The sequence below is a fragment of the Galleria mellonella genome, unplaced genomic scaffold, assembly GCF_026898425.1.
Source record: "Galleria mellonella isolate WM207_F2 unplaced genomic scaffold, CSIRO_AGI_GalMel_v1 utg121, whole genome shotgun sequence".
NCBI classification, from domain to species: Eukaryota; Metazoa; Arthropoda; class Insecta; order Lepidoptera; family Pyralidae; genus Galleria; species Galleria mellonella.
The window spans coordinates 2353388-2369917 of NW_026441983.1; the positions used below are offsets into that span (position 1 = coordinate 2353388).

The 16530-nt window shown below is 37.2% G+C and overlaps 1 protein-coding gene across 11 annotated transcripts in view; it reads left to right on the top strand.

Moving 5' to 3' along the window:
* Positions 1 to 16530, top strand: part of LOC113510111 (uncharacterized) — a 33487-nt gene that overhangs the window by 15119 nt on the left and 1838 nt on the right. For 3 of the 11 annotated variants that reach the window (XM_052898963.1, XM_031910550.2, XM_031910555.2), the window contains 4 exons: positions 923 to 1097; positions 4635 to 4754; positions 14556 to 14696; positions 15281 to 15352. In XM_052898963.1, the coding sequence (XP_052754923.1) occupies positions 923 to 1097; positions 4635 to 4754; positions 14556 to 14696; positions 15281 to 15352 (508 nt within the window). Of the gene's footprint in view, positions 1 to 922; positions 1098 to 3735; positions 3886 to 4634; positions 4755 to 7313; positions 7423 to 13230; positions 14084 to 14555; positions 14697 to 15280; positions 15353 to 16530 lie in introns of those variants that run through there. The other 8 variants (XM_026893529.3, XM_052898961.1, XM_031910556.2 and 5 more) reach the window with 7 other exon arrangements.

Below are 16530 nucleotides of genomic sequence, written 5' to 3' on the forward strand. Positions count from 1 at the left end.
TACTCTTTTAATTATTTAAATACGACGAGGTCAATGGAAGGCCATTTCTTTAAACCTATCTCTAAAATAAAAAAAAAAAAAAAATACAGCGAAATCTTTATTCTAAATGAATTTCTTTGTTCTACATTTTTTTTTATGGGTGAAAATGGTATGGTAACCCCGCCTGCGCTAACGGGATACGCTGGCGGAGCACCAGTGAAGGGTGATAGGTGAGAATGAAAACAGGCCAGTTAGCCCATCATGATGAATTAGTCTGGAATTAACCATGATAGTTTCCAGGGGGAACCGCGAGGAGATCGACCTGGTTGGGTATATTGCTAGCAATGGGATTCTCAGTCTCCATTACTAACAATCCCTTTCCCCCCTTTGTTCTACATTTCGTTCCACTGTTTCTGCCTATCCTAATGGGAGACAGGTGTTACTAATATAATATAACCTCGAAATGGGGGGGGGGGGGGGGGAAGGCGATTGACTCCTATCAATCCCTCACTGGTGCCCCGCCAGCGTATACCGTTAGCGCAGGCGGGGTTACCATTCTATTATCATCCATAAAAAAAACCTTGAAATCGACCTCTGTGAATAATACTATGGTAAATTGTTGTACCAGAGGGAGACTTTGTACAAAAGTCGATTGCTTGGATACCTCTGTCCCATTTGTGTTTCTACCGTGAAGCAGTTGTGTTTGCATGGCTGTGTTTCGGTTTGAAGGGTGGGATATGGCGTGAATTTACAGGTTACAGAGGAATAATACCTGAGTCCTCAGGAATGGCACCGCATAGGGGCTATCATGGGCGAAACAGTATACTCTGTAATGTCCATGGTACTGCTTATGTCTATAGGCGACGGTTACCACTTTCCATCAGTTGGGCCGTCAGCTTGTTTGCCATTCTAAGTTGTATAAAAAAAAATTGTTATTTCCCAGATTCCCTAAAAATATAAATATTCACCAAAAATGGTTAAAGATGTTAGATAGAGATAACTGGACGCCAAAAGCGTATTCCTACGTATGCAGCAAACATTTCGACGAAAAATGTTTTGTTCACGGCGCAAAAAGAATCAGACTACGTCTCGGTTCTGTACCAACGTTGTTCATGCCGGTATGTTATTTTACAATTAATTATTTAATTATATATTAATGTAAGAACAACCGGATTGATATACATGTATGTGGGAAGTCGTGGGCGGAAAATCTGACTATATTCAATTTTTATGAATTTATTTGCTCCACAGCACTTTTACAGTACTCGACTAGTAACGCCATCTTGCTTCATTCATTCGTCGACCAATCATACTTGTATTATGCATCTCTTTCACTCATCATCTTTACTCTCATTACTATTCCTTTCACACGCCTTCTAGAAACATCCAATTCCACATGTATTTTAGTCACGCACGACGACCCTCAAGAAAAAGGGTACCGGATTGTCTTGAAACTAGTTGAGCATTCTTGGCTATAAAGATTATTTTGCACAAAAAAAAACTAACTTCAAACGGGCCAAAACCTGTTATTTTTGGTAGAAACCTCTGGCGACCAGAAGGCTGGCCTATACTTTGGTCAACGCATTTCCATAGCTATTCAGCGTGGAAATGCAGCAAGCCTCCTAGGTACCGTACCAGCTGGCAGTGATCTCAAAGATTTTTTTTATCTTTAACTATTTAAATGTATTCCATTAGAAACATTTATTTAGATAAGTATAGGAATAAGGTAAGATTAAAATATTGATTTAAAAACAATTTGTCATTCAAAAACAATTTCTACGTTATTGTATATATGTTTTCAGATAAAAAAAAAAACAATTTACAAATCGGTTTAGAACTGATCCACTAGTAGACGTAGTAGGAAACGCACATAAACAAAATACAACCGAATTGGGTATCTCGTTCTTTTTTAAATCGATTGAAAATACATATAAATCAATCCGGCTGTTCTTACATTAACATTGACATGTGCTTACTAAACTTTTTAACTATAAAATTAATAAATTACTACTAGACTACCGACTAAGCCGTCTTTCAAAAGAAGCGTTCACGCTCACTTTTTATTTTTATCCGAGCAGTAAGTACTTTATATTATTCTCAATTTCGTGTATAATATAGTATATGTCATATATGCGTAAGTATATTTGTTATTTATATATATTTATTCGTTTATATATGTAACTTTAGTATGTATGTATATCAATAATTACTAGTACCGCATTCGTGTATTCTGACACTTCCCTACGGTTGACTGGGAGAGAATGCTTTTAGCATTAAGTCCGCCATGTACACATATTTGTACTAATGAATAAATAAATAAATTACTTTACATTTCCACAAACGTTGCTTTCCCATGATGTTAATAACTTGAATAATGTAAGAATCTTTTTCATTTGTATGTTTATTACTCAATCCACCATTAAAAAGTGGGGTTACCATTCATCCATCCATTAAAAAAAAAAATTCGGTAATATTTCTTTTTATATATTTTTATCTCATAACTCCGTCAGTCGTAAACCGATTTGGAGGATTCTTTTATTTTATTTATTTATTTATTCATTAAAAATAATTATAACATTACAACAGCAGAAGCCAAATCAATGTTATAAATCTAGCGTGCTAACATGCAAAGTTATAATAAATGTATTTAACCCGACTCTAGATATTTCTGAGCCGCTTCCAATATCTTTGGCAGGCTGCTACTAAATATATCAATGATGTTTTATATATTACTAGCTGACCCCGTAAACGTTTTACCACTTATTGCGAAATATAAAAATCGCAATTAAAAAGCAGGAGTTGATCGTAAAACGGTGAAAATTTGAGGTTGTATGTATTTTTCAATGCTAAATCATAAAAATGGAAAAATTTGTCAAAAAAAAAATAACAAAACATTTTTTGGGGAGGGTCACCCTTATCGTTGAGGGGTATGAAAAATAGATGTTGGCCGATTCTCAGACCTACCCAATATGCACACAAAATTTCATAAAAATCAGTAAAGCCGTTTCGGAGGAGTTTGGTAACAAACACCGTGACACGAGAATTTTATATATAAGATTTAATAACCGTACTGTGTGAGTTAAAGAAGCGTGCTGAAGTAGATTAATTCTAACTAGTTAGTTCTTTTATCTGAAAGGATATACAGTAGTTTAATTTTTAAATCGAAATAACCGGTTTTGCTTCAATTGACTACTTGCCAATTTTCTGAAATATATTTTACATTTTTTAGTAGACTTATTTTAAACTCTTCTTTTTTTGTTCAAAAAAGCTTTATTTAATAGAGAAAACATGTTTTTTTTATCTTTTGGTTTGAAATTCGCGCTAAAACACTGTGTCACGTGACATTTCCAAGCTATGGCGCCATATTTCGATAAACAAAACAAGGCTGATACGGCTTTCTGACTGTTTTTAGTGATAAGTATACAGATTTAATTGGAATTGTGAAAATGACAAGCTACAAAACGTGTACGGTGCCTATGTGTCGAAGTACAACAATTAAAATGTCCCAACAAATTGTTTATACACGTTCCTAAATGCCCAAAACGTCGAAACCAATGGTTACAATTGGCACGCCGAGACCCACAGTTTACGTCTGATGAGTCTCCGATATTCTTTTGTGAGGTTCACTTTGATATAAGTATTTAGAATAAATCAATGATTGTTTTGAAAAAAAAATAAAATTAAACCTAACCTAACTTTTTAGACTATAGAATAAACAAACCTAACTTCTATTTAATGACACTTTGTTTTTCTTTGTAGCTACCTAATGATATGGAAAATTACATCCAATACAGTATAATGGGTTCTATTGGTAAAATAAAAATGAAACCTGACTGTTTACCATCGAAATTTCATTGTCAACCGGACAGAATAAAACGAACAGGGCCTCCACAGGCTCGATCAGTTGTAAGCAAAAGACGACGTATGGATACATTAGTACAAATAATTTCTTTTTCTCACCAAACTATAAAACAAATGACTTCAGTGTACTTAACGACATTTTGTTTATTGAATTATGACGTCGTACAATGATCAATCATGGCCGCTCCTTGTCAACCACAGATAAAAAACTCAGATTAATTTTCCAAAAATAAAATATTAATATTGTTTTTTTTTTTATGCAAAAAACATATTGTATGATTAATATTTACTTAGAAACTATCATAAAAAATATATTTAATATTTTATTGCTAGAACTGTCAAATGGCGAATCGAGGTCGTTTTTTTTTGTTCTTAATTTAAATTCATAAGGAAAAGTAGGCGATTGCGTGTTTCAATTTGTAAAGTGACAATATTTAGATAAAGTAGTCTTTTTTCATACAACTTAGAATGGCAAACAAGCTGACGGCCCATCTGATGAAAAGTAGTAACCGTCGCCTATAGACATGAGCAGTACCATGGACATAACAAAAAATGACAGAACATACTGTTTCGCCCATGATATCCCCCATGCGTTGCCATTCCTGAGGACTCAGGTGTTATTTCTCTGTACCCAAAAAATTGACGCCATATCCCACCCTTCAAACCGAAACACAGCCATGCAAACACAACTGCTTCACGGTTGAAACACGAATGCGACAGAGGTACCCAAGCAACCGACTTTTGTACAAAGTCTCCCTCTGGTATATCATTTGTATACTGTTCCATTGTTGCAGGTCGGGAACTTGCACACGGATGTGGAATCTTTGGCGTCCGATCAAGATGATGACCTGGAAGACTCGGGGCAGCGGTTGGGTGGTAGTGCGACTAAATCTGGCCGCAAGAGGTCGCGTCACGTAAGTCTGACATTAGCTATTGTTGAGCATAGGTATTTAGGAGTCCGTGGCCGTTCCGGATTTTTCTTTTATGCAACTTAGAATGGCGAACTAGCTGACGGCCCACTTGATGTGAAGTGCTAATGGTTACCTTTAGACATGAACAGTACCATGGATATACCAGAATATACTCTTTTGACACCCTCCCTCCCCTTGCCGTTCCATTCTAAGATCACGGCTGGAACTTTTGGTAATTAACTAAGATATGCCCGTTGACTTAACCCTTCTAAATGCTTTTCGGTGGGGGAAAGGTATTGTTAGTAATGGAGACTGAGAATCCTATGCTAGCAATATACCCAACCAGGTCGACCTCCACGCGGTTCCCCCTGGAAACTATCATGGTTAATTCCTGATAAATTCATCATGATGGGCTAACTGGCCTGTTTTCATCCTCATCTATCACCCTTCACTGGTGCTCCGCCAGCGTATCCCGTTAGCGCAGGCGGGGTTACCATACCATTTTCACTCATAAAAAAAATGATTTTCGGTTACATTTACGCGTAAGTACAATTTCTATAACTCCAACTATATGTGTAAGGGCCAGCAACTTAACCCTTCTTTGCATGATTTGTTTTTATTGGTGAAATAAATCAAGGTGATATAATATATATTCAAATTAAAGAAAATATGGTTTATAAAATAAATTTGACAGCTATGTTCTTTTTTTCTGCAATGGAAATTCAAAAAGGTATCCAGACACGATCAACTCAAAGTGAACTTGTTCTTTTATATAATTTTTGGGCATTCAATGTTTTGATGGAAATTTCCACCATTACGCAAAGAAGGATTAAGAAAGTTTTTTTTTATACAACTTAGAATGGCAAACAAGCTGACGGCCCACCTGATGGAAAGTGGTAACCGTCGCCTATAGACATGAGCAGTGCCGTGGACATAACAGAGTATACTGTTTCGCCCATGATACACCCCATGCGTTGCCATTCCTGAGAACTCAGGTGTTATTCCTCTGTACCCAGTAAATTCACGCCATATCCCACATATGATGGACCTAGCAGTAGGAGTAAGGCGTATTTATCATAACATATATAAATGACAAGTATCCTATGATAACTGATAACAGTTGTTCTTGCGATGTCATTATATCTGTTAAAAAATATCATTTATAAATTATATTTCACCCTTCTACCCAAAGGTTGTCTGGAAGAGATTGCTTAGCAATAAGACCGCCTTTTGTACTACACTATACGTATTGAAAATTGTTCAACAAATCCTGTTACGTTGGTACAATAAAGTTGTTGTGAAACTTCTTTGTAATTGTTATTTTATTTTTCTGTCAATGACAAATGATTTGAATATTTTTCTTGGTGTTCTTTCTTAAACAATCGAATTGACTTATTATAATTTTTCTGAACTCATCATCTGCTATTTTTCTTCACCTGCTTCCATCGATACCTAATTTTATTCATATTTCTCGGATTAGTCACAAAAGTTTTAAATAAAAATAAATAAATACTCAAGTTATTCAATCACTATTAATAATCAACATTTTCGGTGTTCGATAACATCCGGTCACTAACATAACTTGAAAAAACAAAACCAGCAAATAAAAAATGAAACAACTGTTCTTATCCTTGTTTTTTGTATAATCTATTTATTTGGACATTTTATTAATATTTCTACCCATGTTCGAAATAGACTTTGTAACCATTCAACCGATGTGCCCCAAACTTGTTTAATTTGAAAGTCAATAATGCGAATAATGTGAATAATGTTAAGAGAATAACGGTTTTAGACCATCAAGCATTGCATTAAGCACATTCGGTCCATTTACGAAGTCGATTTTCAACTTTTTCCATACAAAAGTTTTCAAATTCATCAAGGGATGGTGTTATCAAATTATGTGTCAATTTTATTGCCATGGCTGCCATTGTTGAGCTCATATATATATGGGGGGGGGGGGGGACAGGGATTGTTAGTAGTGAGATCCAATAGACTTTACTAGCAATATACCCTATCAGGTCGACCTCCTCGCGTTTCCCCCTGGACACTATTGTGATTGATTCATCAGTGAATTTGTCACGATGGGCTAACTAACCTGCTTTATCTTCACTTATCATTCTTCACTGGTGGCCCGCCAGCGTATGCCAGGCAGGATTACCATTCCATTATCATCCATGAAAAAAAACATCCCCGTACACTACAGTAGTCATACTTCTAGGGGAAAGGAATTGTTAGTAATGGAGTCAAACATCGCTATTGCCAGCAATATACCCTATCAGGGCGACCTCTAGGCGGTTCCGCCTGGAAACTCGTGATTAATTTTTAAATTCGTCACGCAAGGCAAACTGACTTGCTTCATCCTCACCTACCATCTCTAATTAGTGCCCCGTTAGTGTATACTGATCAGAGCAGGCGGGGTTAAAAGTCATATATTTAAGCAAGTATCAGATGAATAACCACCAACACAGTGGGACCCACAGATTGAGGTTATCATCTGCATAACTGACAGACCGCTCAAAGTGACAGCACAACTGTCAATTGAAATTAAAAAAATTTTACGTCAGAAGTTCGAATAACGAACGTACATAAATATAAACAAAAACAACTAGAATTCTAAATAGAATTTTAAGTGTTAACAAGAAAACTATTTACAAATAATTAAAAAAAAAAGGTCGCCAGTGTCAAGTGTAGCCAAAATTAATATAAACGATTAACACGTTCACGCCGGGACCAACTTTAATGTTTTTTGCTGCGAGGTGGTGCACAGTGTGTTTTTTGACCCAAAAAAAACAACCATCTTCTTTTTATATTTTTATTTTCTAGAATAGATCATTACAAAGGTAAGAATAGAACTCCCGACGATCCAATCTTATTAGGTTCAGAGATATGATTTTTTTAATTTTAATTCTATAGAAATCAGAATTTCCATAAAAACAGCTATTATAAAAAAATCTATTCAATATTTCGTTCAATCTTAATTAGCCCTGTTTAAAAGTTTAAATTTTTTTTATATAGAAAAACTTGCAGGAATTTTGCCAGCTTAGGTAGTATGGAGAAATTTATATTTTGACCTCAAATTTGAAATTTTTTTTTCTATTCGATATTCTTTGGGTGGCTGCATTCGAAAACTAAACCATATTGTAGCTTAGGCTAATGTTCATATACTTACCTTAATATTTTGAAACATGTAACCCGCAGGATCTGCAAGTTATGAAGATTCTAAAAATTAGATCAGGGTTGCTACCTGCTCTTTAGATCAAAATTAATTTAGATTTAATAGTTTTGGTACATAAAATCGATTTTATCCACAACTTGCGCAGGCGATGTTTTGTACATCCCTAAAACCCCATTATCCCTCCTGCACACCCTTTTGTATAGCAGGACCAACCCGTATAGTAGTCCTTTAGAACTCAGCGTGGCAACCCTTTTTTTTTTACAACACAGGGGGCAAAGGTTATGTTGTCGTATCGGTTTGGAAATACTGCTGCTGGAAGTTGATTCCAAAGAGTGGTTGTGCATGGAGGAAAACTATAAAACCCTAAAGCCATAGAAATAAGTACAAAACTCGAGAAGCTGTAACTCAAAGATCCTGCACTATTAGGATTTGATTTTTTTTCGTATTACTGGTTTTATAGGAGGCTAGTTATTTATCAAGGTTTTGAATCCAGCTAGAACAAGATATAACTATAAAAAAAAACCTGAAATAACATTTTTATTTTTTATATTGCGTAAATTTTATATGTTACGGTTTATATTTTTGTTTTATTTGTGTATGTTAAAGCCGCATAGAAGGACACTAGTAGATTTACAGAAACACATATGGGATCAAATATTTTTATAATTTTAATTTTTTCTAATATTTACAAAATAAATAATATCTTTTGATCAAGGTACATTTGAACATCATTACTTTTGTAATGATCTATTCTACAAAATAAAAATAATAAAAAAGATGGTTGTTTTTTGGGTCAAAAAACACACTGTGGGGCACTCTAATTGATGCTGTGCTTCATCCTCGAATATGTACCACCGGTGGTACGCGCCGCCAGATAAGACAACCTAGTGCAGTGATTCTCGACCTTTTTTTTTGTTGCGGCACATATTTAACGATTTCAAAATTTGGCGGCACACAAAAGTGCCGCGGCACAGTGGTTGAGAATCACTGACCTAGTGTCCGACGGTGGTACGCGCCGTCCAATGAGACAGTCTAGCGCGGGTCACTGGTGGCTCGCTCTGGCGTGAACGTGTTAAAGACTAAAAATTATAATACATTATTGATGGCATTAAGGTGCAAAAGGGAATATTTAATTACTGCTATTGAAGTTTTTGATTTAAAAAAAAAAAAAAAAACTGTTACGTTCTTTTTTTTTCGTCACCCGGCTATTTTAACAATCTTAGAGCATTTAAACGGGAGTAGCCAAGCGCACGCATTCCCCTCTACCGAGATACATGTTCAAACGTTCATATTCGTTTATAAAAACTAGTTGACCGAGATCATCTGCCGTATTGCGTTCTTATCTGTCGCTGTCCGGAGCTCTGTAAAATGGTCGGTTGTGCAGTGATTTCGTGTAAAAGGAGATCGGAAACATCAAATTTGAGTAAAGATGGATTGTTTTATCACACGTAAGTAATAAAAATTTCTTATTCTCTCTTTATAGTACATTACTGCAGCGGCCAGCAACTGAGGCATTGTCCATCAATGCCTCAGTTGCTGGCCGCTGCAGTAACCGAAGTGTCCAGTAGCCGAACGTGCAAATGTGGGCCAAGGCGCAGCCGAGACACACATTTTTTTTTATACAACTGAGAATGGCAAACAAGCTGACGGCCCACCTGATGGAAAGTGGCAACCGTCGCTTATAGACATGAGCAGTACCATGGGCACAACAGAGTATACTGTTTCGCCCATGATACCTCCCATGCGTTGCTGCATTCCTAAGGACTCAGGTGTTATTCCTCTGTACCATGTAAATTCACGCCATAACCCATCGTTCAAACCCAAACACAGCCATGCAAACACAACTGCTTCACGGTTGAAACACGAATGGGACAGAGGTACTCAAGCAATCGACTTTTGTACAAAGTCTCCCTCTGGTAACTTACGTACTGTGGTGGTTACTGGTACACATACGTGAGTCCATCAATGCCTAGTTATGGCCAAGGCTTGTATAGTACTTTTTTCAAACAATGCGCGGAAATCAAAAACACAATTTTATTTTTTAAGTTCAATGACGAATAACGAACAATAATAATTTTAACGCGCTATAATGTTCCTTTGTTTTTTTTTTCAATAAACAGCTTTCTATTTCGAAGCCAGTTCGAAATTTAAATAAATCTTTTTATTAGTTACCTCCTTGGTAGCCATGTTTCGAAGTAAAAGGTCATTCCATTTTTAAATTACAGGACAGATATGAGTTTACATAGTAATTTATCTGCTCGCAAAACACGACAGATATGGATTTTCATACAACTTTTGCCGGCCGCTGCCCGCATGTATCTGGCCAGTATGGCAATTTTGATTTATCTCGAAGAAGATTGTCAAAATAATGCTCACATTTCCAAGCATGTTTGAGAAAAAATTGATTTTGTATTAAAAAGTTTGTCACAGAGTACATGGTTTGCGACAGAAGTTGCGATACATAATTTTGTGGTACGGGGTCTAGTGATGTAGTAATAAAGAACAATAGATTGAACTACTATGAATGAAATGCCGCTTCCTAATGATATGTATGTTACTGTTTTATGAATGTGGAAGTATCAGTGTTTATAACTAACGATTCACCTACACTGCGGTTTAAGGAATTCAATAAATTAATTCAATACTGGTATGATCCAAACATAAACAATATTTTATTTTATCATAAAAATTGAAGACTCACGTATGTGTGCCTCGGCTACGCCTCGGCCCACATTTGCACGTTCGTCCATCAATGCCTCAGTTGCCGGCCGCTGCAGTAATGTACTATTACTTATACTTTTGGCTATAGTGTTCGGAGGACTACTAAAGTTACTATTTTTTTTCACCGGACAAAAATACACGAAAGATATGTTATACCATTCTAAGACAAAGAGATTGAACTATACGGATTTCGTTCATTTGAACCCATCGCTACTATTTGCGTTAGTGTGCAACAAAATTATGGTTTAACTACAATAATTCTTTGTTTGTTGTTTGTTTTCACTCATGTATGCGTTTATAGATACGTTTAAATTTAGCTGCGTAGTAGTGTAATTATGTTAATGTGTGCCGTACGTGTTTACCTCGCCTCCCGCCTTGGGCAGAAAGATTTTAGTATCGGAAGCATCGCTTGGCTTCTCCTGTTTTAAATGCTCTAAGCAAAAGATAGATAGTGAACGGTGCAGCTTGACCGCTCGGTGAGCGTGGACTGTAGGGGTGCTGGTTCAGGCTGGAGAGAAACGATAAGATTTCTTTCTTGAAGCTCCCGGTTCCGTACTGAAGAGTTCTCCTATTTCCTTATCGGTTGGGGAGTGCATGCCGCTCGACGGTAGGCGGCCTATCTTTATACCCGCCCGGTCGCACGATAACATGTACCAACTCACATTAGTGAGTCTGTGCGAGCGGGACGGGGCGAGTGTGAGAGGGACGCGTAACTCTTCAGAGCCGGCACCATTTGGCGTCTATTTATTTATCATAATTATCCTTATTACTATTGTTTTTACAATCTTTTTCTTATTTCTACTTGTGGGTAATAAGGACTCGACACAATAAAATGCTTTATTCAACTTACAACTATAAATACATCCTATAAAGTCTATATAAAACTAACAATTTAAATGATTAAAAAACTAATGACTTATGCTAACAAAATAACTATAAAATATCGCTATAAACTATACATTTTTATATAAGAGATTATAATGTCGCGAACAGATAGATACTCTTTATTGTTCCCTCCATAAGATTACAATAGTAAACTTATTATAGATACAAACAATTACAAGAAATGATCACAGTGAGAAATGGTTATAATACTGTTGTTGGACTAGCACTGTTTCATTCCAAAATGATTTTGAGTAGTCGCAAATACCTGTCGCGACTTTGTCAGGAAATGAAATAAATAATGTCTGTGTGACAGAGCTGTTTGGCATCTGTTTAATTGCCTTAAAATTACCTACAATTTTATTGTAGGCAATTTAGGTAATAATTAAATAAGGATGTAGCTTTAGATTATATACGAGGGTCATTTGAAAAGTTCTTAGCCTAACATGGTTAAAGTCATTGGTTTTTTTTTTATAACTACCCTCATTTTGTAGTTACATTACTTAGCAACAAGTATGCAGTTTAGTTTATTCACAGTAACTCATTGTTCGTTTACACGTGACACCGTAAGTCAAGTCAGAGCTATTTTTGTAAATGGTTAAAATTGAACATCGTGCAGCGATAAAATACCTGAATTTGGAAGGTTTAACTCCAAAAGCTATACATGAAGACATGTCTGCCACTTTGAGTGAGTCCGCTCCTTCGTATGCAACTGTGTAAAAACTGGGTGGCAGAGTTTAAACGTGGTCGTGAGACCATTCAAGATGAGCCCCGTAGTGGCCGGCCTTTGACTGCTTCCACTGATCAAAACAAAGAAAAATCTGTGATTTAATTTTATCTGATCGAAGTTTGACTGTCGAGATAGCTAAGACTGTAGGCATCTCATCTGAGCGAACACATCATATAATTACTACTGAACTTGGATTCTCTAAGGTGTCTGCGCGGTGGGTACCGCGACTGCTTTCAGTGGAACAAAAACGCAACCGACTCACAACTTCTCGCCACTGTTTAAAGTTATATGAAGCTGACCTAATAGAATTTCTTGAAAGATTTATAACCATGGATGAAATCTGGGTTCACCACAATACACCCGAGACAAAAGAACAGTCGAAACAATGGAAAACAGCAGGATAGCCCACCCCAAAGAAGACAAAAGTGGTTTTATCGGCGGGCAATGTCATGGCATCGGTTTTTTGGGATGCAAAGGGTATAATTCTCGTGGATTATTTAAAAAAGGGTGAAACAATAAACTCCGATTACTATTGCAACCTGTTGCGTCGTTTGAAAGAAGAAATCAAAGAAAAACATCCAGGTTCATTTAGAAGAAAAGTCTTGTTTCATCAGGACAGTGCGCGCGTTCACACCTCTGTGCAATCCATGGCAGAAATCCAGCATTTGTTTGTATGTTTGTTTGGTTGTAATGAATAGGCTCAAAAACTACTGGACCGTTTTTAAAAATTCTTTCACCATTCGAAAGCTACATTATCCACGAGTAACATAGGCTATATTTTATTTTGAAAATCAATAGGGTTCCGTAAAATATTTGGGTTTTTCGGACACAAGGTGTAAAAAATCCACCAGAAATGTTACTTATTTTGCGTACGCTGCCTAAACTATAAAAGATAGAACCATAAAATGTTCTAATTAATTGTAGATCTTATAATATATGTAGATATTATATTATATAATATATATAATATAATATCTACAAAAAAGTCCGCGACACACTATACCTATCTATGTCAAGTGAGGCACAACAACCATTTTTTTATTTAAAAATCTTGATTTTGTTTTTGGACTACATATAAACGCATTTATTTTACTCGTGCTATTAATCCTTGTCAAAATAAATTTCATCACTAAGTACAGTTTATGTAGATAATATTTGGTCTTTGAATGATTAAAATTGGACGTTTAGTTTTGTAGTTATGGCGAAATTAAAATATTACGATTTCTGCTGCACGGCCCGTTACGAAGTGAGCGTCACCAAGGCGGGGGTGAGCGTGCGGGAGGGGAGTTTACATCTATGAGTATGGTACCCGCGCGGCTTAGACGCGTGGTCGGCTCCCTACGTAGCGGTCGTGCGCGAAGTCTAATAATTTTCGTGCGATTGTTTTAGATTTCGTTCTTAAAACTACACCTACGCAAAAGTTCTTCTCAGAGCTAATCAACAGTTCTTCTCAGAGCTAATCAACAGTTCTTCTCAGAGTTAATCAACAGTTCTTTTCAGGGCTAGACAACAGTTTTTTTTCAGAGCTAGAATATTACACGCTATTAACATTTTCTTAAACATTTGAAAATGCCTAAGAGAGCCAGGTCTCAACTTTCTAAATATACTTCTCAAGCACGGGCAGCAAAAATACGTCGTATGGGAGAATCTTCATCTGAACGTTCACAACGCCTTGCTGAACAAAATCAGAGAAACTCTCAGGTACGCGCACGAGAGTCGAGTGTCGAACGTTCGCAACGCCTTGCACTACAAAATCTGAGAACCTCTGAGTTACGTGCACGAGAGTCGAGGCCGGAGCGTTCCCAACGTCTTCATGAACAAAATGTAAGGACCTTAGAGTTACGCGAACGAGAGTCAAGTGTCGAGCGTTCGCAACGCCTTGCCGTTAGTGTCTGTGAATTGACCTGGGGATCATTTTGCTGACCGTGTCTTTCGTGGGTAGGCTTTTTGCAGCGGTAACCGATATCCACGCGGGCGGAGCCGCCGGCGACCGCTATGGTAGTTATAGGGATAACTCAAAGCATAGTACGTTAAACATTGGGATCTACAAATAAGTCCGCGATAGCATATGTCTAACTTTTACGGTTAGGTCACAATAATTACTTTTCTTTCTGAAATTACGAATAACCACGCTGGTCGCCGTCTGGGTGGTATTTTCATACTCCAGTATTAATCCTTATCCAAATAAATGTATCGAGTTATTTCCAAAAATTTCCAAACCCAACGTCGACTATGCCTACGAGGCCTATGTTTAGCAGTGGACAAATAACGGCTGAAATGGTATAATTTGTTCCAGGACTTCAAATCGTATTCTGATGCGGAGTCGATGATATCAGATAACGAAGAAGTAACAATTGAAGCCACAAGCTCCGGGGGGCGGCCGTATATTACCATAGATGGCAGCACCGTCAGCACAGGACGCAAGAGGCCGCGGCCGGTTGGTATTGGCCTAGTTTATTTATTTATTTAACTCCTTATTGCACCAAAAACATAAATATGTACAATGATAAACATTTACCAGGGGGAGACTGTACAAAAGTCGATTGCTTGGCCACCTCTGTCCCATTCGTGTTTCTACCGTGAAGCAGTTGTGTTTGCATGGCTGTGTTTCGGTTTGAAGGGTGGGATATGGCGTGAATTTACAGGGTACAGAGGAATAACATCTGAGTCCTCAGGAATGGCAACGCATGGGGGGTATCATGGGCGAAACAGTATACTCTGTTATGTCCTGCTCATGTCTATAGGCGACGATTACCACTTTCCATCAGGTGGGCCGTCAGCTTGTTTGCCATTCTAAGGTGTATATCTTTATTGTACGAAAAACATAAAAATATATTATGACAATTCAGCGGTGGCGTTACCCATTGCAAGGATCTGGGTGGTAGGTCGTAGGTAGATATATTTTAGTGTTGGTTATTTTCGCGATGAAAATGGTTGAGTTTGTCAAGACTGATGACGGTATATTTTGTAGAATAAAACTCTTAAACTATATATATGACTTAATGATTTTTTGTCCAACAGACTGCGGCTGGATTGAGTAAAAAATACAAAGCCACCTCCACACAAGACGACGTTGATGTGATGAAATTGATGGTAAGAAGCAATAAAACATCTTAACGCCTCAGTTTTCATGAATGGCAACGCATGGGGGTATCATGCGCGAAACAGTATACTCTGTTATGTCCACGGTACTGCTCATGTCTATAGGCGGCGGTTACCACTTTCCATCAGGTGGGCTGTCAGCTATTTTGGTATTTTTTTTTTTATTTATATTCTTTAGTGCACTTGCACAATACATATAGCGATTAGTTTAACAACTTGTTAGCCAGTTAAATAAAAAAAAATAGCTTTAGTATACATGACTTTGCAGAGAGAAAGGAATTACTAGTAATGGGACCTAGAAGTCTTATTGCTAGCAATATACCCTATCAGGTCAACTTGCACGCGGTTTCTCCTGGAAACTATCTTGGTTTGTTCTTCGTAAATAAACCAAATCGTCACTATGAGCCAATGGACCTGTTTTCATCATCACCTTTCATCCCTTACTGGTGCCCCACCAATGTGTACTGATAGCTCAGGCGGGGTTGCTATTTCATTATCATCCATAATTTTTTTTTTTTAAGAAAGAAATAGAGAAACTGAGGCTTTAATTTGACCCTAGTATCTTCAACCCATTTAAAACTCCCAAGAGGTCCTAAACCCTTAAAAGTGCATATTATGTACTTTCAGACATGTCTTTGTGACCGCAGTCAGACGTAGTTCAATTGGGGGGAAAGGGATTGTTAGAAGTGGGGCTTAAAATTCTCATTGCTCAATATACCCTATGAGGGCGATTTCCACACGGTTCCCCCTGGAAACCATATTGATTGTTGAAATTGCCATGCTGGCATTTTGCCAACTGACCTGCTTTCATCTTCACCTATATCATTTCCGACTGGTGCCCGGTCAGCGTATACCGACAGCGCAGGCGGGGTTGCCATTCCATTATTATCCCTTAAACGTTCAAATGAATTCATTTTCAGGGGAGACTGGCTCCTTAAAAAAAGGGTGAATATCTACTCTTAAGACATGTCTTTGCGAATCTTCGCTTACATCTTGGAATAGGTACCAGATAGTTCTATTGTAAGCATGTCCTACCCCTCTTCTAAATATGCCCATGGTAAGCTATGACCCCAATAATTATAATTCGCCTCAATTGACAAAGTACGCCCATCATAAATGGCAATCCGCCACCCAAATCCAGGAGAAGGGGATTCCTAAACATAGCACCT